The 20,775-nt window shown below is 47.7% G+C and overlaps 1 protein-coding gene across 2 annotated transcripts in view; it reads left to right on the forward strand.

Moving 5' to 3' along the window:
- The window catches only part of UROS (uroporphyrinogen III synthase), a 39,385-nt gene that overhangs the window by 220 nt on the left and 18,390 nt on the right, over positions 1 to 20,775 (forward strand). The window contains exons 2-7 of one of the 2 annotated variants that reach the window (XM_037805133.1): positions 667 to 819; positions 7,762 to 7,850; positions 8,025 to 8,108; positions 9,874 to 9,970; positions 12,596 to 12,670; positions 16,482 to 16,556. In XM_037805133.1, coding sequence (XP_037661061.1) covers positions 7,788 to 7,850; positions 8,025 to 8,108; positions 9,874 to 9,970; positions 12,596 to 12,670; positions 16,482 to 16,556 — 394 coding nt within the window. In that variant the 5' untranslated portion in view covers positions 667 to 819; positions 7,762 to 7,787. The remainder of the gene's footprint in view (positions 1 to 666; positions 820 to 7,761; positions 7,851 to 8,024; positions 8,109 to 9,873; positions 9,971 to 12,595; positions 12,671 to 16,481; positions 16,557 to 20,775) is intronic. The other variant, XM_037805134.1, reaches the window with a different exon arrangement.

Below are 20,775 nucleotides of genomic sequence, written 5' to 3' on the forward strand. Positions count from 1 at the left end.
CGCCCAGTAGTACCGACCCGGGCAGGAGGCCCGCAGACCTGGAGGGACCCGCCCGCGGTCATTAGCGATTATGAGACGAAGTCGGGATTGGCCCCCCGGAGCGCTGCTTGCTCGGGGTGGGCCCTGGGCTGGGTGCGCTGTTCTCATCTTTTCATGCCAACCTATGATTTTGTCAGTTAGGAAAATACAGTGTTGACACCAGGGACCCTAACTCAGGGACTAGATTGCTTACTCTCAAAATGTATCCCAAAGGAGCAGAGAGGTGTAGCAAGTGGTTAGGAGAATGAGTGTGGGCCCAGACCTGGATTCACACCCCAGCTCTGCCCCTCGCTATGCCATGTAACCTTGGGCAGTTTATTCAGACCACTCAGAGCTTTGGTTTCCTCCTCTATAAAATAAGGATTCTAGGGGAAGAAAGTCTCTCAGAAAAGCTAGCGGTCCAGAGGTCCCCAGCCCATCTTGCAAATGCGGGAATTGAGACCAAGAGAAGAGACCAAGCCTTGACCCTCTTATGCAAGCACCTTTCCACTCCACCAGCTTCCTCCCAGAGCCCAAAGTGGGATGTCTTGGCTCATCTATGATCCTCCTTCCTACAAGCCTGAGTAGATAGACTCTTGCTAGTCTCCTTCTGATCCTTGCTTCCCCCCTGTTCTTGCTGCAATGCAGGTAACAGGATCTCCTTAGAGCAGGAAGCTTTCAATGTGGTCCCAGAGAAGTACAGGGAGAAAATAACTCCCATCTGGGCGTGATCCATTTCCACCAGACTTGAGGAGGCCAAGTACAGGGATTTACCATTTTGCTGCTTGCTCTTAAAAGCAGGTGAGTAGATGATGGCATGAAATTGATGTTTGAATTTCTTGGTGGGAATGACGAAAAGAGATCTGTGTGTGGATGTACATTGGATGGGGCCAGATATTGGTGAGAAGGAGTATGTTAGTTTCCTGGGGCTGCCATGACAAATTCCGAGAAACTAGGTGACTTAAAACAACGGAAATAAATTCTCAGTTCTGGAGGCTAGACATCAAAAATCAAGATGCCAGCAGGGCCATCTGAAGGTTCTAGAGGAGAGCCCTTCCTTGCCTCTTTCTAGCTTCTGCTGACTCCTGGCAACCCTTGGCTTGTGGCTGCATCACTCCTGTCTCTGCCTCCATGGTCACATGGCCTCTTTTCCTGTGTCTCTTTGTCCAAATCTCTCTCTTCTTGCTAAGACATCAGTAGTTGGATTTAGAGTCCACCCTAAATCTAGGTTGATTTCATCTCAAGATCCTTAACTAAATACATCTGCAAAGACTCTATCTCCAAATAAGGTCACATTCTGAGGTTCCAGTTGAATGTGCATTTTATGGTGGCACTACTCAACCCACCACCAGGGGTTTGTTCCGTTTTTGTAAAAATCCTTCACCTGCCCCAATCCTAAAATTCTCTGGGCTCCAACCAATAAAAGCATCTCATCTGGCTTCATGCATTTTCAACCTGTTCAGCATGCATCTGATACTGTGATAAACTCATTTATTATAATATCTGCCCCCAATTTCCTGGGCAGAAATGAGCCTCTTCATGTCTAGTCCTGCACCCTTTCCATTCCACCAAACTCTTGAGACAAAATGTTTTGTGAGTATCCATAGCTGTTACAGATAAGGCAGTTCTGATTTATTGTGTAAATTGAGACACTTTTGAGAGTGAATGTGGGTGCTGTAACAATTAAACCAAGACAACAGACGTAAACTATGACTGTCCCAGGCAAACTGGGATATGTGGTCTTCCTAACTATAAGGATAAAAAGTCTGGCATCACCCTCACCAGTCCTGCACCAGATAAAAGAATGCCAAGAGATCCCTTCCAAAGTTAAGTCATAGACCCAATGTGGAGGGAAATTAATAAGAAAAAGTGATTAAGACACAACCCCAAGTGACAGGCTTCCTAGTTGTTTGAAAATGCCATGCTAACTAGTGCCCATTCAACTGGAGGATTGTCTGCTTCCTCTCAGAAGTCTTTGAGTGGAGTAACTGGCTTGAACTGGTCAGACAGAACTGAACAGAGACCCTGGAGACCAGGACCCTAGTACTGGTTCTGCCTCGACTCCCTGTATGTGCCCAAACAGGTCCCTTCCTCTCTCTCAACCTCAGTTTCCCCAGTTGAAACAGAAGAGGGCTGGCTGTGCCAGGAACACACACAGAAGTGCTTTTCCTTAGGAGACCTCTGGACAGCTCCAAAAATCAGTTCACTTTCATGAGCGTGAAGGGTGAAATGGGTGCTATTCCACCTTCTGGGCTGACTCCTTTCTCCATGTGTCCAGGGATCGGAGATGATATGGGTAAGAAGTCGCCACGAGGAGGCTCCGTGTTCTTATCTGTTGCCCATTTTGGAGATGGCAGGAATGTGAGTTTCTTGAGCTATGAAAGACACTGTACTGAGCTCTAAGAATACTTGCTGATCCTTCCCTTGGTCTGCAAAAGGTTGCAGTAATGCCTCCTGGCACCTGCTGGTCCCCATGATTGTAGGAAGCCGTGTAGACAGAAGGGAAGTCGCTCCTCTGTGGTAGGGCTGCTGGCTGGTGCCACCCACCTTCGTGTCTCTAGCATCTCATATGCCAAACTGCGCCCATCTGCCACTCCCTCCCTTGGCTATTTCCTTCTCTAAGGGCAGGGTCCCTCGCCTAATCCCTGGGCCTTGGGCTTTGCAGGGCCTTCTGGGACCCCTTCTACTCCCCATGTCTCTTTGAAGAGGTGTCTATAGACCTTTCTCAGAGCTCTTTGGACTCAGCCCTGGGCTGAATGTGCCCATTGGTTCAGGGAATAGGACCTATCAATTATGGAAGGCAAAATCAATTCTCAAAATATTTTAAACTTCAAAACTTTAATTACTAAGAAAAGTGGTAATTGACTACCTGTGATGTGCTTATCAATTGACTTCTTTCTCAGTGCACCTGATGATGAGGGGCTCTAACACAGCAAAGATGGTCAGCAATGCTTCCCCTTAATTTCACCTCAGGGAGGTTTTGAGCAACGGCAAAGAAGGGAGGAGGATAGTAATTCGATTTTTGTTCTCCAGGTGCTACAGCACATCCCATGGAATCTCTTAACAGTTACTGAGAAGCCCAAACTTCTTCATATTCACATCGTTTTCATTACCTAAGAGAACCATAGATTAGAACTCAGAAAAAACATTTTCTGTATTTGGACTGATTTTGCCTCATGGGTCTGTGCAATGAAACTAAGCGCTTTGTGTTATAGTAATACTTTATGTCTTCACACCTGTATGTTTTCCCAACCACATAGCCAAGCACATGAGAGGCAGCATAGCCTGGGGGTTGAGGACACAGACTTTGGAGGCAGACTGCCCAGCTGTGAACCCACCTCTGCTACTTCTCTGTTCCGAGAGTTTGGATGACTTTCATTCTTGATATGCCTCAGTTTTCTCATCCATAAAATGGGATAAACCCCATGGACTCAATGCATGGAAAGTGCTCAGGACAGTGCAGGGTGTGTAGTAAGTGCTGGGTGAGTTAGCTGTTATCACCTCCTCTGAGTCAGTCACTGATCAGCCCCATGGCTTGGTAGAGCAGAAAACAAGGTCACCTTGTGAGTGAGCAATAACCTGGGGCCCTTGGACCTGCATTTGGGCTGTGGCATCATGCTTCCCCAGTAGAGAAGTAGGAAGAGAAAAGGGCAAGCAGAAACGAGAAATGGAGAGAAGAAATAAAGCCATCAACTTGAAGCTATTAAGTTTATTAAGGTAGATCAAACTCCCTCCTCTGAGTGCCAGCACCCGCCTATCCAGCCCTCCCTGCCTTTCGACTCCCCATTCCCTGCTCAGATGTTCCAGCTGTTCTAGATGCTTCTCCTTCCCCAGGCATACCTGCCTCATACCTACCTCAGAGCCTCTGCAATGTGCTACTCCTGCTCAGGCTCCATTTAAATGTAACTTCCTCCAGGAAGCCTTTCTTATTCCAAGTTTTTGTATTAGTTAGGATATAGGTTCGGCTACCCTAACAGAGATCCAAGATCCAAATTAGTAATGGCAGAAACAGGATAGACAGCACTTAATTTTTCTTTGATGTGAAGGGCTTGGCTGGCGAGGCAGCCTGCACCCCCCACGGGTCCCAGTTCCGTGGGCCTTGCTCCACCATCTCAAGGGCATCACCCCGTCTGCAAGGGTACAGGGGGCTGGCACCCATCCACATTCCAGCCAAGCACTTCCTTCTAAGGACTAAGCTGGACAAACCAAAAGAGTCCAGGTGTGACACAAAGATGAAAGACACTCATTTCCATCCTCACCCCAGCTGTCTCGAGCCAGGCTATGTGCAGATGGTTTCACCCGGATTTACACGAGTAATTCTGCCTTCGGTATGAATCTCCGATCCAGCCACTGCTAAAACCACCACCACTGCCACGACCAATTCAAACCACAACTGCTTTTCTCCTAGTCTTCTGCTGTGGCCGATGATGTCCCCCTCCTTCCCCACCTCCACAGCAGCCTCTTTGTGACCTCTCTCAAGTGTGATCCCGTTGTTGTCACTCCCAGCTCAAGCCTGTCAGTGGATTCCCATTTCTCATAAAATCTGATGTCCACCCTGTCTGTTACGCTCCAGTCACACCATGCTTCTCTCCTGGGGATGCCCCGGGCCCCTTCCTGACACTTGAATGCCTCTCACCACTCTTTTTTTTTTTTTTTTTTTAAATCTTCATTTTATTGAGATATATTCACATACCACACAGTCATACAAAACAAATCGTACATTCGATTGTTCACAGTACCATTACATAGTTGTACATTCATCACCTAAATCAATCCCTGACACCTTCATTAGCACACACACAAAAATAACAAGAATAATAATTAAAGTGAATAAGAGCAATTGAAGTAAAAAAGAACACTGGGTACCTTTGTCTGTTTGTTTGTTTGTTTCCTTCCCCTATTTTTCTATTCATCCATCCATAAACTAGACAAAGGGGAGTGTGGTCCTTATGGTTTTCCCAATCCCATTGTCACCCCTTATAAGCTACATTTTTATACAATTGTCTTCGAGATTCATGGGTTCTGGGTTGTAGTTTGATAGTTTCAGGTATCCACCACCAGCTACCCCAATTCTTTAGAACCTAAAAAGGGTTGTCTAAATTGTGCGTAAGAGTGCCCACCAGAGTGACCTCTCGGCTCCTTTTGGAATCTCTCTGCCACTGAAGCTTATTTCATTTCCTTTCACATCCCCCTTTTGGTCAAGAAGATGTTCTCCGTCCCACGATGCCAGGTCTAGATTCCTCCCCGGGAGTCATATTCCACGTTGCCAGGGAGATTCACTCCCCTGGGTGTCTGATCCCACGTAGGGGGGAGGGCAGTGATTTCACCTTTCAAGTTGGCTTAGCTAGAGAGAGAGGGCCACATCTGAGCAACAAAGAGGCATTCAGGAGGAGGCTCTTAGGCATAATTATAGGGGGGCCTAGCCTCTCCTTTGCAGCAACCGTCTTCCCAAGTCTCACCACTCTTAACAGTCATATCTCAACCCAAATGTCCCCTCCTCACAGAGGTCTTCTCGCTCACCCTGGAGAGGTAACCAGCGGTCAGCACCCCAAAACTCCTCCACCTCCCCTCCTGGTGCCTGAAAGTAGCCTGTGTCTTCATTGTTCGCACGTCATTGGCTGGTCATCCCCATCCACCACCACCACCACCACCACCCCCCCCAGTGAATAGTGCAGACCTGTTTCCCTGAGGGAGATCCCAGCTCGGGGGAGGCCTCCTCCAAGTGATACAGACACTCTTTTGAGAGCATGGCCTTGGTATTTGAAAGCATTACCAAAATATCCTTTGAAAAAGTGTCTGGGTTTGGTGTCCCAGAGCCCAGGCCTGGGGCTCTGTGCCCACAGGGCTGCCTGCTGCCAACAGCAAGATGCTTCAGCTTTTTCATCCCCAGAAGGAATTGGGCTTTAGCAGAAAATGCCAAGTTTTACCTGCCACTCAGTGTCATGCCAGATTCCTGCAGCCTGAAAATTGAAAGTTGAATCTTCAGTATGAATCTCCAATCCAGCCACTGCTAAAACCACCACCACTGCCATGACCAAATCCAAACCACAAGCTGGAGGAAATGTGTAGTGAGACATTGTAAGGAATTGGCTTAGGCGACTTTGGGGACTGGCTAGGCATGGCTGAAACCCATCAGGCTGACCAGCAGGAAGGGCTGCTGCCCACAGGTAGAATTTCTTCCCCATCAGGGAAGCTTCAGTTCTGCTCTTAAGGCCTTTCAAGGCATTGAATCAGGCTCACTCAGATTATCGACAATAATCTCCCAAATTTAGAGTCAACTTAATGATTTATCACATCTACAAAATACCTTTACAGCAACTCTTAGATTATAGTTGTGGGGACTATATAGCCTAACCAAGTTGACTCCTAAAGCTGACCATAGCAGAAGGGTAGGTTCATAATTTCTGAGTGAAACACATTTTGAGTAACCTCAGGAAATGATAAAAATGATACTGTCCATCTCCCCAAAGCCCCAATCTCGAGCTAAAAAGCTCAGTGACTGCAATACTTACAGCTTGATTTCATAATCATTAACTGTTCACCCAGGTTTGGTTGCTTAAAAAGCAGTTCATTTTGGGCCAAATTCTCTGAAGGTGTCCCATGGATGTATAATATTGCAGAAATATATTCAGTAGTAATTTGTAAGTAATGGTTTCCAGAGTTAAATTTCTGCTCCAAGCAATACAATCAGTTTGAGTATTATCACCTGTTGTGTAGTATTTATTAAGCAACTAATTGGAGAGGCTAATGCTACTTACAGATGATAATCTATGCTTCTTGTAGAGTTTCTTCTTCAATTCTGTACAAACACTTATTTTGAGAGTAGTTACAATGCATTTTTCCTCCCTTAATACAAGAACATAATATTCATTGTAAAAAATTGGGGGATAATAAAGAGATTTATTTTGCCACCCTGAAATAATCAGATAATCACCTTTAATGTTTTGGTGCATACACACACACAGACATTATGCAATTCAGAATTCTGCTTTTTTGCACTTAACATTCTTTTTTATCCCTTTTCCATGTAATTAAATTATTTATGAATATTTGAAAGATTTCATATAATTGTGCCATGATTTTTTTAACCATTCTCCCCTTGGTCCCAGTTATTTGCAATTATAAATAACACAAAGAGGAACATTTTTATGTTAATCTTTGTACACATTTATGAGTATTGCCTTAACAATCATTCGTAAAAGTGAACTTACAGAAAGAAAGGTATGAACTGTATAAGGCTTTTGATACATATTGACAGACTGTTTTCCAGGTTGTTAGAAATTTTTTGGAAGATTATCTAATGATATTTGACAACATTTATAAAACCTCTGTCAAGAAATAGAAGTGTCAGTATAATTATTTCCTGAAGTGTTAATGTTCTGCTTAGTATATTTATCTTGAAATAGAAATATTTATTTCCTTAAAATGTAGGTTACCATTTTTGTATTTGTTATCCATACAACCCAGAGTTTGCATCACTTCTCTTCTAAGAGCTATAGCTGTTGGGCGGAGGACATGAGGCTTTAACTAATGGCTCTCCTCCGCCTTTCCAATGGTATCAGGTTCCACCAGGCTCTCCTTTGGCCTTATCAGTGGGTCTGCAGAAGGAACGAGCCCATTAAGGCTCCGTCGTCCTGCTCATGGGTTAGGTCACATCGGCAAACCATTGATTACCCTCCTCCAACCTTGCTTAGGAAGGGTCTTGTAGGTCAAATTAAGATCTCTTCCCCTTCTCTGTCTCAGCACCCTATGAAGACTGCCCAGTAAAAATGAAGGTTCTTTTACTGAAAGACCCTAAAGAGGATGACTGTGGCCAGGATCCATATATCAGGGTAAGCATGAGATCAGCTGCTGTCTTCTTTCTTACTTATGAAGTCCAGGGGATTGGGGGATCTGCTAAAATTCAGAGGCGTTGGCTCAGAATTAATTGTTACTTCATCCCATCACCCTTTCTTTAGTTTCAGTATAGCCCTGGCCAATGCAGAACTGTATTCTTTCATTTGCAGGAACTGGGATTATGTGGACTGGAAGCCACTCTGATCCCGGTTTTATCATTTGAGTTTTTGTCTCTTCCCAGTGTCTCTGAGAAGGTAAGATCTGCAGTGTCTGAGCACCATGTCGGGTGTGGTTTCCATGGGATCCTTGCCAGCCCAGGCCAAAGGACTTATTTTACTGCTCCTCATTTTACTACCAAACTTCAGAACCAGGGGAACACCACCTCACCCTGCCCCAGGGCACTGCTGCTGTTGGGGTCCTCTGGCTGGGCCTCTAGAACAACCCCTCCAGGAGGCCACCCTGACTTGGAAACATACAGAGGCCCAGGAGAGGGCACAGTGAGAGCCCCAGACCACTGCACCGCTCTCAGGGGCTCATCCTCTCACATTCAACCTCTCATCTAGTCCACCCCCACCCCAAATCTGCCAGGTAGGCAGGAGAGTTGTTATTGTTCCTATTTAGACATGAGGTCATTCAAATTTAAGATCCAGGTTAGGCAACTTGGCCAAGGTCCCCAGTAAGTAAAAGGCAGAGTTAGGACTCAAAGCCAGGACTTCTCCCACAACTTCAGTTCTGCTGCCAGCTGGGGAGTAACAGATATTGCAAGAACTGTGCCCAGCAAAGCTCACCACCTATTTCCAATAAGAGATTCAGTGCCCAGGGAGCCTGCAGAAATGGACACTCAGTTGCTGCCAGCGGCCAGCGCTGCTCCTTCTAGACAAGGGGACAAGAGCCCTGGGAGTGAGTTCATGGGACTTGTGTATCTGCCCTGCTTCCTGGGCTAACTCTGTTAGCACCAGGAGTTTACCCCTGTGCTCTGCACCTCAACACCCTGCCCACCACTCCTTACAGAAAGCCTTTCTGTCTTTCCCTTATTCACGTTCAATAATTTACTCAACAGACAGTGACTGGGCATCTACTGTGTTCCCATGTGCTGGGTCTGCCTGCCTCGGGAACAATGTAAGAGGGACCCAAATTGGTATGGGATCCTCTTCTGCATCAGCTTTAGAAGGGAAAAAAGGAGCTCATAATCTGAGATCATTTCTAGATCCTAGAAGTCGTAAAAATACTCAAGCATCCCAGAAGCCTGGCCCATCAGTGTGGTGCCTTAGGGGTGTTCTGAACCCTCTCTGTAAGTTTACATGTAGTGAACGAGAGCGCAGACTTGGAATCATAGAGGCACACGTGTGTGTTCTGCTTGGCCACTCACCTGGGACTCATTCCTTACTGTTACTGAGCTTCTGTTTCTTAATCTATGAGATGAAAATTACATAAATTATTACAGGGTAGTTTAGCAGGTTCAGTGAGGTAATATGTTTAAAGCAGCCCAGTTCCCAGCTCTGAATAAATGTTCAGTCAATTATATCACCATTATTCTCTTGGAAAATCAGGGTTTCCAAAGGGATATCACTGCTGAGCATTCCAGTTTTATTGCAGGTGCAGGCCAAGTCTATCCTCTTACCTACTCCCACCCCCAATCCCAGGCTGAGTTAGGTGCCTCCCGCTCTGCTCCAGTTACACTGTCGCCTTGTGCTGCACCCTCAGTCTCTCCCCTAGACAGTGAGCTTCTTGTGGGAAATGCTAGTGTCTGACTCATTCACTGGATATCCTAATAGGTCTAGAATAGGCCCAGGCCCGTAGTAAGTACTCAGTAAGTGCTGGATAGGTAGATGGGTGGGTGGATGGATGGAGAGATGGAAAGAAGGAATGAAGGAGGGAGGGAGGAAAGAACTGGTTTGCCTGTTACTTCTGTTAAGCGTTTGTCTATGTCTTTTACCTGAAATTTTGGGTCATGGTTCCCTGGGAGATGTTGAGTTTAGCTACCACATAAAATGCTTTATTGCTTTTTTTGGTGTGCAGCTGTCTCATCCTGAAGGTTACGGGGGACTCATTTTTACCAGCCCCAGAGCAGTGGAAGCAGTGGAGCTGTGTTTGAAGAAGGACAACAAAACGGAAGGTGAGGGTGGGTCTGCTGGGAATCCCCTTGCAGATTTATTCAGTCTTATCTCTTTTGCTGGGTATACAATAGTCTAGAAATATAGCTGCACTTCAGGTTTGAAAATTATAATGACTTTTGGCTAAAAAAGCATTTAGGTACCAAGTTTCTTCACGTTTGTGAGACCTTTGAGGGAGCAGAAAATGACCTTTCTATAAAACTGTTTCTTAATGTCCCGCACAAAACGGCCTGTTCACCTCCCGATGAAGCGAGTGCTTAGTGCTGCCGTGGCCCATTTACTTCCATGGTAAACAGGAGCACAGGCTGCACCCAGAACTCCCAGGCAGGTGTCACTGAGGCTGAGTCTCTCACGCAGTCTTCTAAATGTTTACCTGCTGGGCACTTGTATCTCCTCTCATAATATATTGGGTACCAGGCTCCTCCTCTGAAAATAGGATAAGTACCACTTTTCTCAAAGAGATGATGGGAAATCCATCCACAGACCAGAAAATGTTTGGTGCCACACCAGGCACTTAATGACATAGCCTTCTTTTTGACCCTTCTTCCTTCCCTCTCCATCAAAACAGTGTGAAGATGGCACTGCCTGTTAACAGAGCCCAAGGTTTCAGACTGAACCTTCAACAACCTTCAGTCAAAAAGCTTTGTAGCTACCATTTATCAAGTGCTTACTGTATACCAGGCCCTATGTTAAAGACCCTGGGCAACAAGACAGAGGCTTACAGTCCTGTGATGCTCATTTTACAGATGAGAAAACTGAGGCTTGAGAAGACTAAGCATTTGTCCAAGGCTTCAAGCCCAGGCCTGATGCCCCAGAGCCCATGCTCTTACCTGCATGGTAAAAGTGGGTGGCAGCAGGGTAGAGCAGTCACCTGCAAGGGCTTTGGAGTGAGCCCTGGGTTCAGGCAGCTCTTTGGACTATGGTGAGTTCCTGGACCTCTCTAAGCCTCTGTTTCCTTGTCTTCAAAGTGGGATCACAATAGCTGCATTGCAGGATTATTACTTCCACTGCTGGATAATGGAACTTTATTGAATGCCTGCTCTGTGCCAAACACTCCTACATCTTTAACCTGGGACGTAGCTATGATTGGTATTTCCACGTGACAGATGAGGAGTCTGAAGGACAGAGTGTACGAGACCCTCCAAGACCACCCAATCTGTAAGCTGCAGACTTAGGATTCAAGTTACGGAGTCTGAATCCCAAAGAAAAGCTTTCGGGACATTTCCTGGTAAAGAGCATTTATCATGTGCATAAAGACAGTGGGGATTAGCTGTTATTATTTATTTTTAGTTAGGCTTTCATTATAGTTTAACAATTGCCCTCTTGGTGACTTCAAATACACATTCACCTCTTGTTAAAGAAAAAGTTTGATGATTTTCTTGGGCACGAGGACCCACGCTGTGGAGTCAGTGTGGCAACTCAGAACCAGGGACACTTATTTTCAGAATGAGAGAGAAAATTCACAATGGACAAGCACATGGGCTCTCTCCCAATGGGGTCTCGTGATGCTTTGTCTTACATTATATTACTTTCTTTTATATGTACATTGAAGATGAAGATGATGAAAATGTGCTTTACTGTTAGAAAGCACTTTCCCCTATATTTTCCCATTTTGATTCTCACAACAACCATATGAAATAGACAGGGTTGGTGTAGCTAATCCCAGTTTTCCTGCTGAAGGAATAGACAAGATGGGTTAACTGACTGCCCAGGAACTTGCAGGGGCTTTGGGCCAGAGCTGGATTGAAGCTCACCTGCTCGTCATCCAGTGCTCTCACCAATCATTAATCTGCTGCAATGGTTTGTTCATGTGCCATGGATAGTTTCTTAATAGAAAGTATTATTTACATTTCTGTGGTACGAGAGAAGGTGAAACTAAATCTTGGTTACTATTTAAAAGGGAATTTCCCATAGGAGTAAAAAAGGTAGTATAACACTGTTGAATTTAAAGGAAAGTTAAGCTCACAATCAGATTTTAAGAAGAAATCTGTCTTGTAAAATGTAAAAATTTATTGAATGCCCAGTGGCCTTATGATTTAGTTATGCAATCTCTTTTCTCCTTCTATTTCTTTAATCCAAATTTAAAGTTTTTTTTTTTTTTAGTCACAACATGGTAGAGTTCTGTATTAAATTTTGTTAGTTTATAGACTTGAAATTTATTATCTTTTCTTTGATCCTAATGGATTTAAATGAGCCTACTTATCTGAAATGACACTTTGTTGACTGCTTTCAGATGTATGTCCCCAATAAAACCAATTTTATCACTTTATTAGACAATTAAGTTGCTTTTTATAATGACCAGTGACTTTTTCTTTAGAAGTCTAGATGTTTTTATTTTATACTACCTTGCAAATTGATTCTGCAAGTTATGTTTGTTTGCTAGTAAACATTAAAATGTTTTTAGTGCCAACTGTGGAAACCAGTTAATATTCCAGGTAAAGCAAACTGAAACGTTATGAAAGTGACTTTAAATAATTTGCCTGTAGAATATATATTAGTTTGAGATGATATTCTTTAGGTTTAGTTATTAACAGTTTGCCTTGCTCACAAGTTTCTTAGGCTGAACAAGCAACCTTGGGCCCCTTTGGTATTTGCAACTCTCTTAAGTATAATTTCATGTTTTACAGTCTGGAAAAAGTCTCTGAGAGAAAAATGGAATGCCAAATCAGTGTATGTGGTTGGAAGTGCTACTGCTTCTCTAGGTAAGCAATCAAGATTAAAATAAAACACCAAAAAATGGCTTAGTCTTTTTTTTAAACACTTTAATTCCATTAAAAATATATTTTGCTTATTAATTGCAGAAAGTGATTAAATATATAATACTTACTGCTGATAAAATTGCAGTGAAACAAATATATTCAAGTCATCTATTGACTTATTTGACCGACTCCCCTGTATGGAGCCCATAGCCCATCACCATGCTACTCCTCCCCTGCTCACACCCTCCTTCTGTGGGTCAGAAATCTGGGCCTGGCTTAGATGGGCTCTTCTAGCTCAGAGTCTCTGCCCTGGCTGCAGTCAAGCTGCCAGCCAGGACTGCAGGAGTCTCCAGTGGGGGTCGGATCTGCATCTGAGCTCACCCACATGGCTGGTGGCCTCAGGGGATCTGCTCCCAGCTCACACAGTGGGCCTCTCTGCTGGGCAGCCTCACAACATGATCAGGCGACATGGTCAGGCGTGCTGAGAGAGAGCACCCAAGGAGCCCCAGTCCTCTTCGAATTTAATCTCAGAATTGATATCCCATCACTTCTACCTTGTTCTCTTTGTTTGAATCAAGTCAGCAAGTCCAGCCCACACTCAAGGGGGATGGATGACACTAGGGCTTAAATACCAGCGAACATTGGGGTCCCAGAGACTGTGGACTGGGTCAGGCCAGTGGGACATTTAAAGCAAAGAGGGAAAAAGGTAGAAATTTTTCTCAAAGTAGAAATGAAAACCAATGTTTAATGAACAGCTAAAATGTCAGTATGGAAATCCAATGAGAGAAGGTCTTACTCTCAAAATGGGTGTGTTGCTTCATAAATGTTGCAACTTGACTTAAAATTTTGCAGAATTATTAATTACTAGTAGATGGAGAAAAATACATGCTGTGTGACTTTATTATTGGTCTATATAAACCTCCTGGGAATATTTTTTTGTCCCAGTTGGATAATTTTTGCTTATTTTAGTAAGATTTCACGTTGTTTTGAAGAAGCAGAGTTGGTTGGCTTGTGGGCTGATCCCTGGAGACTGACCCCTGGTTGTCCCGGGGTGAGGTGTGCTGATTTGCAGGCTTGAAACCTGGGAGCCACTTAGTGGTCCCTGCTGCTAGGCAGCATAAAGCCAAACTAGTTACCTCCTGGAAGATAACTTAACTGAACCAAAAACATACAAAGACTCCTCATAGGATAAGTCCATTAAGGCCTACTTACATTTGCAGTTTTGGAACAAAGTCTCCTCTACAGTTACCAGCATCACTGATAACAGCTACTGCATTGAGCCTTCATTATGCACCAGGCACCCTGCTGTGCACTTCATCTGTAATTCCTCATTTCCATGGGGAAGGTTTTAGTAAGCCCATTTTCCTGAATAAAAACAAAAAAAAAAAAAAAAAAAAAAAAAAACTGAGCCTAAGGGAGAGGACGTGAGTTGCCAGAGTTGCACACTTACAAGTGCTACAACCGTTATTTAAATTCATGACTGCAGGTTCCTGAAGCCACTATGCCCCACTGATAAATGCAGAGGTTTTACCGTTTTTCAAGCCATAGCCTTTTTTAAATATTTTCATCACCATGTTTTCCCATAAACTTTGGGAAAAAAAGACTTTACAGAGATCATCTTAACTATCACCTTGTCTAAAAATCTCATTTCTTGATTCTTCCTGGTTTGCTTTTATACCAAGGATTTTACTTTACCTTCAGATTCACCATAGGGTACCTTTTTAGCCTCGGCATCAACCATCAGGGAATTTCGCTCTTCAGGTTTACACAAGCCCAGAAAACTGGCTCCATAGTGCCAGAGTCCAGCATGAAAAATACAGTATGTTAGGTTGTCTACAGTCAGCCTGGTTTATTGAACACAGTTGTGAGTAATGTGGTTTCATTGTGAGTCACTAGTACCCACTAGAGCAGAGCCAGCCTGGCCAAACTTGGGTTCAAATCCCGGCTCTGCCACCGTGGGGCAGAGGCTTGGACCAGATCTTTATCCCACACATTCCTTGCGGTCGTCGTTGACTCTTCTAGTGGGGGGGAGTGGCGGCCGGCTGCCAAATCCCAGGCTCTCAGGATTGCTCGGAGGGTACCGGCGGCGGGGGCTCTTTCCCGGAGGCGAGGGCGAGGCGGGGGACTGGGCCCGGTCCCCGGCGGAGGCGTGCAAAGTATGGAGGGCGGCGAGAAAGGAACAGGCGGGACACCTTTCTTTTAGGATGAAGAAGCCAAGAGAGTTTATTAGGGGAGAGTACAAGCTTATATCGGGCGGTTTAGAGGGCGGGGTGGCTGTAGGGGTTAAAGGCTTGGATTGGTTCTGAGAGGGCGTGAAGGTTGATTGAAAAGGTGCAGGAGTTGCTCCGGTAACGAAGAGGGTGGAGGGTACGGGTAAGGCACGGGGGTGGGGTTTTTCTCCGGCAAGCCCTCCCCAACGATTGTACTTTGGGGTGAGGAAATGGGGCCTGCCTCCGGCCTCACTTTCTCAGGCCTGGGGGGCTGTGGAGGGCGCTGTCGCCCGTGCCCACCACCCTCCCCAGGGGCTGATCAGGTCCCCCAGCCCAGGCCCGCCAAGTCGAAGCACGTAATCAGTGTCCCGCAATTCCTCAAGCATGTATTGAGGGCCACAGCATGGAGCCCATCCCTGCCCACACAGACAGAGCCTCGGCTTCCTCTGTCTAAATGGTCTCACTCACGGGTGTGGCAGGGACCAAATGATGCAGTATACAACAGCCAGTGGCGGTCCAGGTATGGCTCCCACAGTCAGGTTGCTCAGAGAAACACGCATACGAGTATCAACATAAGGTTCCAGCATCACTGCAAGTACTTATTCCCCAGGTCGGTTCCAGGGAGGCTTTCAGGGCACTTTGTGGCATTTAGACCTGCCTACCTCAGACAGAGGAGGGGGGCCCAGTCGGGCCGGCGGGCATTGGTCTCAGGTAGCTCACAGCTGCATGTGACTTCTTTCTCTTTGACACAGCACATTTTCCTGTGACCTGTAAATGAAAAGCTGCAGGTGTTGGCATTTCAGCTACAGTTTGGTATTGGCCAGGCTCCTGCATGACCAAAATGGAAGGCCAGCCCACAGCACCTCTTCTCAGGGAAGCAGGGAGGGGTGCTGACCAAGCTGGCCCCAGGCCTCTTTCATCAACTGTTTCTGCAGAGAGACCACGTATTAGTTTTGTGGCAAAAGGCAGTGGAGCTGGGTCTTTCTGGTTCTCAGTCAGTTCACAAGCAGGAGTCTCACAAAAGTGGGGGACACAGCCCCTCACCGTGAGTGTCCTGCATGCACAGTGGGTCCCTGTTGGCAGATGATTAGGAAACCTTTCCTCCCCTCCCTTTTGTGCAGTCTGGCCATGCCATCCCAGGACACCTCTCTGAATGGGGACTGGCCTGGCTCCCCAATAAAACAAGGGCTAGGGCAGACCCCTGCGAAAAGCAGGGTCCCAAATGCCCACCATCTCCCAGTTGGCTGAAAAGTCTCTCAGGGGAAGAAAGCAGCCTTTGTCAAACTCCTCCTAGACTGTGAACAATTTGTTCTTATCACCTCAGGTGATCCTTAGAACGGTCCCACGCGGCTGGTGTTTCCCCACTTACAGATGAGCCAAGCGGGGCTCAGGGAAGTTAGCATCTGGCCCCAAAGCACACATCTGGGAAGAACAGGGCCCTGGGGTCTGACAGCACCTGTGATCTTCATGAGCTGCTTTCAGGCAGGGGTTCTGTCTCTATGACTTGTAAAGTGCATGCCTATGTATTTGCACATTAAAACAACACAAGCACAAAAGGATTTCAATCGCCATGTAAAGAGATACATCTCTTTGTTCTTTTCCAGTGAGTAAAATTGGCCTGGATACAGAAGGAGAACAATGTGGAAATGCAGAAAAGCTCGCAGAATATATTTGTTCCAGTAAGTAGAAAAATGTTACCCAAGTGAAGCTCATTTATTTTTTGTTGTTGATCTCACAACCAGTACCTAGAGAAGAGAATATGTCCTTGGGGCATTCTCCATGCAGATACTGACTGAGACACAGTGTGTAAACCTCTCCTCTGTGTATTTATGTGCAGCTATACTGGCTCAGGGTTTAGCCCCTTACCCTCCACACCAAAGGACCGAGACAACGTGAACATAACACAAACACAGCAGACAGAACCCAACAGAGACCTTCGGAACTGGTTCTTAGGGAGCCAAGGTCGGAGGTGCTGGCGGCACTCCCGGGTCTGTCTGTTATCCTTTCCCTTCCTCCAGGAGCCACCCCCTCCTCCCAGATTCCCTCCTTCGAGGTAAAGAGCTGGCTCTGCTAAGCTCATCAGTGGACGCAGGGACGGGGACTGGAAATGGCACTGGTCTGGGGTGTTTGCATTTATGCACTGAAGGGGGATCGAGTGTTAAGCTACTGGTGGTGTCCTGGGGCTTCCGAAGAAGACTGGGGTGGGCAAGGGCCGTGGAGAGAGGGCAGGAAGGTGTCGTGGGCACCTGCAGCCACCCCTGCCCCCTTCTCTCCCCTCCACGTCTCATCCAGCTGCAGGCACACACACGTTCTTACACCCGTCATTCAAACCCCTCCAGGACATGGAAGAAAGAGTAGAATCAACCTGCCTTACAAGACCGAAGAGGAAATCAGAGCCAGGGTCCTCATTCAGGGGCTGGCAAACCATCTCTGAAGGCCCAGCCATTTTCAGCTTCGTGGGCCAAGGGTCTCTGTTGAACTCCCCGGCTCTGCCTCTGTAGCGAGTCATTAGTCCCAGGCAGTGAGCAGATGGGCAGCATGCGCTGATCGGGGGTGCCCTCACCGGGGTACGCTGGCGGGGTGATCTCACCGGGGCGCACTGATCGGGGGTGCCCTCACCGGGGTGCGCTGACAGGGTGCTCTCACCTGGGTGTGCTGGCGGGGTGATCTCACCGGGGCGCACTGATCGGGGGTGCCCTCACCGGGGTGCGCTGACAGGGTGCTCTCACCTGGGTGTGCTGGTGGGGTGCTCTCACTGGGGTGCACTGGCAGGGTGCTGTCAGCGTGCTGACCCCAGTCTAGGTTCTAGGTTGGGTGAACTGTGACACGAAGGATTTCCTCTAAGGTATCCTGTGACAGAAGACGGGCAAGTTTGCTCTCCGGGTAGTGATATCAGTGTGGGTAGGGAGAGAGAACATCCTTAGGTAGGTATTTCACGGCTTCTGAGACAGCAGTGGATGGTTTTGTTTTTGGGCGTGGTGTTAAACCCTTCTCAGCGTGTTCTTGGCCTTTCTTTATCTGTGAACTTGCATGCTGAAGTTTCAGGAGGTCCCCTGACATAAGCCATCACCGTTCCCTGAAGGTTGTCCCGCTGGCAGCCTGTCCTGGGAAAGGCCCTGCATCCTTCCCTGCAGGGGGGACTTGGGGTCCCTGGGCCTCACTTGGGCCCTGGGCAGAGCCGTCTGCAGGGATGGGGAGCAGCCGTCAGGGCCAGCAGAGGCATTGCTGGGTATCAGCACCCCCCAAAGCCCCCAGTTTCCTTTAAAAAATACTTCGATCTTTCCTTTTCTGAGTCACCAGAAGCTCTGTGTTAACATCAAAAGCAAACATTTACTGAGTGCCCGGTATATCTGGGGAACTCGGGCTCCTCACTGCATCCTCTCACTTCATCGTCACCACAACCCTGTGCAGGTAGGACCATCCACCTTACACACTGTGCTCTCCAGCGTGGCAGCCACTCACTGCGCGTGACTATTGAAATTTGAATTGAAAGCTAAAATTTTTTAAAATTTAAAATTCAGTTCCCCAGTCCCACCAGGCACATTGCATGTGCCCAGCTGTTGCTCATGGCTAGTGGCCACCTTGGACAGCGCAGAAGGGCATACCCACGGAAAGTTCTTTTTGGCAGAGCTGTGAAGCGGCAGCGTTGACATTCAGGCTCACGACTGCCCTGGTGCCACACCATTGGTTCTGATGCCTGTGCTGAACCCCTCAGCACCCTCCCCAGACCTTGGGCCCACCTTCCAGGGCTGCCAGCCGCACCCCTTCCACCCCAGGTTAGCATGATTGGGGCTCCCTCAGGGATGAGGGGCCAGAGCACAGAGGGGACATGGTGGGGATGTTAGAGTGCCCGACTCTGTGGGAAGAGCAGAGCCTCCAAGGCCTGCAGAGGTTTCCCAGGTGCCAATTTTGAAGAGCTGCACAGGCCTTCTCTGCTTGCTCTCCTTCAAAGGAAAACTCGGTCTTGGAGCAAGGCAGCCACTGAGCAGCCCGCTGCCCGAGCTCTCCGCTGGTATGCATGCACCAGCTTGGAGAGGCTTATCTGGCACTCGATGCACTGACTGAGGCCTCTCTCGCCCCCCCCCCCACACACACACCCCACTCAGTCCTCCCTCGCACAGTACACTGAGAACAAACCCATTCAGTGTCGTTCAGCAAACGTTTCCCTGGGAGCAGCTGTGTACCAGGTCCTCTGCAGGGCTTGTGGGCTGGGGAGAGGTCCGAGAACAGAAACTAATCAGATGCCATTCCTGTCTTCTGGAGACTCCCAGCTTAGTGTTGGGGTAACTAGAAAGGGGGGATCAGTAAGTGTTAGAGCTGGGGTGGGTGGCATGTGTAAGGGTTTGCATGCCCGAAGAAGACTGAGGCCGTAGGAAACTATATGCAAAAGGGACACCACAGATGATGTTCCCATCACAGAGGCAGCCCGTAGGCAGGACAGGACTTTTGCAGGCAGTGCTGATGAGCAAGCCCCTCCAGCAGAGGCAGCTGCTGGAGCAGAGAGGGGTTGGGAGAAGAGAAAGCACAGGGAAAGGGCTGTCCAGGGAGGCGGGAGATGTGGGGCATGGCAGGAGCAGGGGTGACAGCTGCAGGGCTGGCTGAGTCATGCTGACCATCCTCGGAGGCACTGCCTTCCCTTCCTGCACGCTCGAGGCCCAGGCTCAGGCTGAGTGGTTGCTGCCGGGATGGAGGCCCAACGCTATCTGCTCCCTCTCCCAGCCCCGGCCTTGGCCTCCTTCAACCATGTTCAGACCCAAAAGGAGCCACTGGGACTTGGCAGGAATCTCCCTTAGTGAGAAGAAAGCATTTTTAACAGGTTAAAGAAACATCACCCAACTAAAGAAAGGGAAAAGCAGGCCCTGGGATCCATGACGGACCCCCACAGCTTGCCCCGCTCCAGGGCTCTCAGGCCCAGCGGCTTCCCAGGGTGGCCCTGGGGACTCTGCAGGAACAGCAGCACTGGCAGCAGCGCTCCCTCCACCGAGTCCTGCAGGAGCAGCCGCGGGGCAGACGGCCTGTCGTGTGCCCTGCAAGGTGGCATTTGGTGCATAGTGTCCTGGGCTGTCAACTGTTGTAACACCAGCCCCACGACATAGGGGGGATTATACTCCCTTCATGGTGAAGAACTGGAAAGGGGGTAGCTTGTCTAGAATAATAGATCACGTCAGGTGCTGGCCCTGGTCTCAAACCCGGGACTCCCCAACTCCAGAGCTCTTCCTGATCCCCTTGTTCTCTCAAGCTTCTAGAATTACTTTAGCCAAAATGTACTCAGTCCTTTTCCATCAGGTGAAGATGTTAAAGGAATCCTTTTTAAATGAGTAAATCTGGTTCTGGGAGCTCATTCTTCCCCCATCCTCGGTGCCGACTTGAGTCCCCGTGATGGAGTCTGGTGTTTCACTGCGTCCTTGTGACAGGGAGGGGAAGCCCCGAGGGCAGTGTCCACGCATTAGCACACGGTGCCCACACAGTGGGGTGCACTGGTTGGGGGGTGGGGGGTCCTGCAATCTCAGGCCGTCTCTCTAACAAACCATAAAGAAAGGTCACTGCTGCAGGGTTTTCTATAAAATGTTTTATAAGCCTGAACTGCTGGACATTTTGAGGTTAAAAACATGATTCAAGAGACTAATTTGGGGTGAAAAAAGTTCACCTTGTGGATATTGTCCTGCTGATGACGTCTGAGGGAGCCTTTCTCCTTTGGCCACCTGTGCTAAATGAGGAAGGTTCCATCCGAGGGGGGCGTGTTCAGCCTGGCCCCGTGAGGGAGTTTTCTTGGTACCGTTTTATGGAGAAGGGCTTCTGGAAACAGATTGAAGGAGTGTTTGAGGCTGAACAGTTGTGTAGCTCCTTAAGCAAGAGGCCCTGATGGAGGCCTTGTTGCTTCCTGGGGAACCGTCAGGA

This window comes from Choloepus didactylus, chromosome 15 (genome assembly GCF_015220235.1).
Source record: "Choloepus didactylus isolate mChoDid1 chromosome 15, mChoDid1.pri, whole genome shotgun sequence".
In the NCBI taxonomy this organism is placed as follows: domain Eukaryota; kingdom Metazoa; phylum Chordata; class Mammalia; order Pilosa; family Megalonychidae; genus Choloepus; species Choloepus didactylus.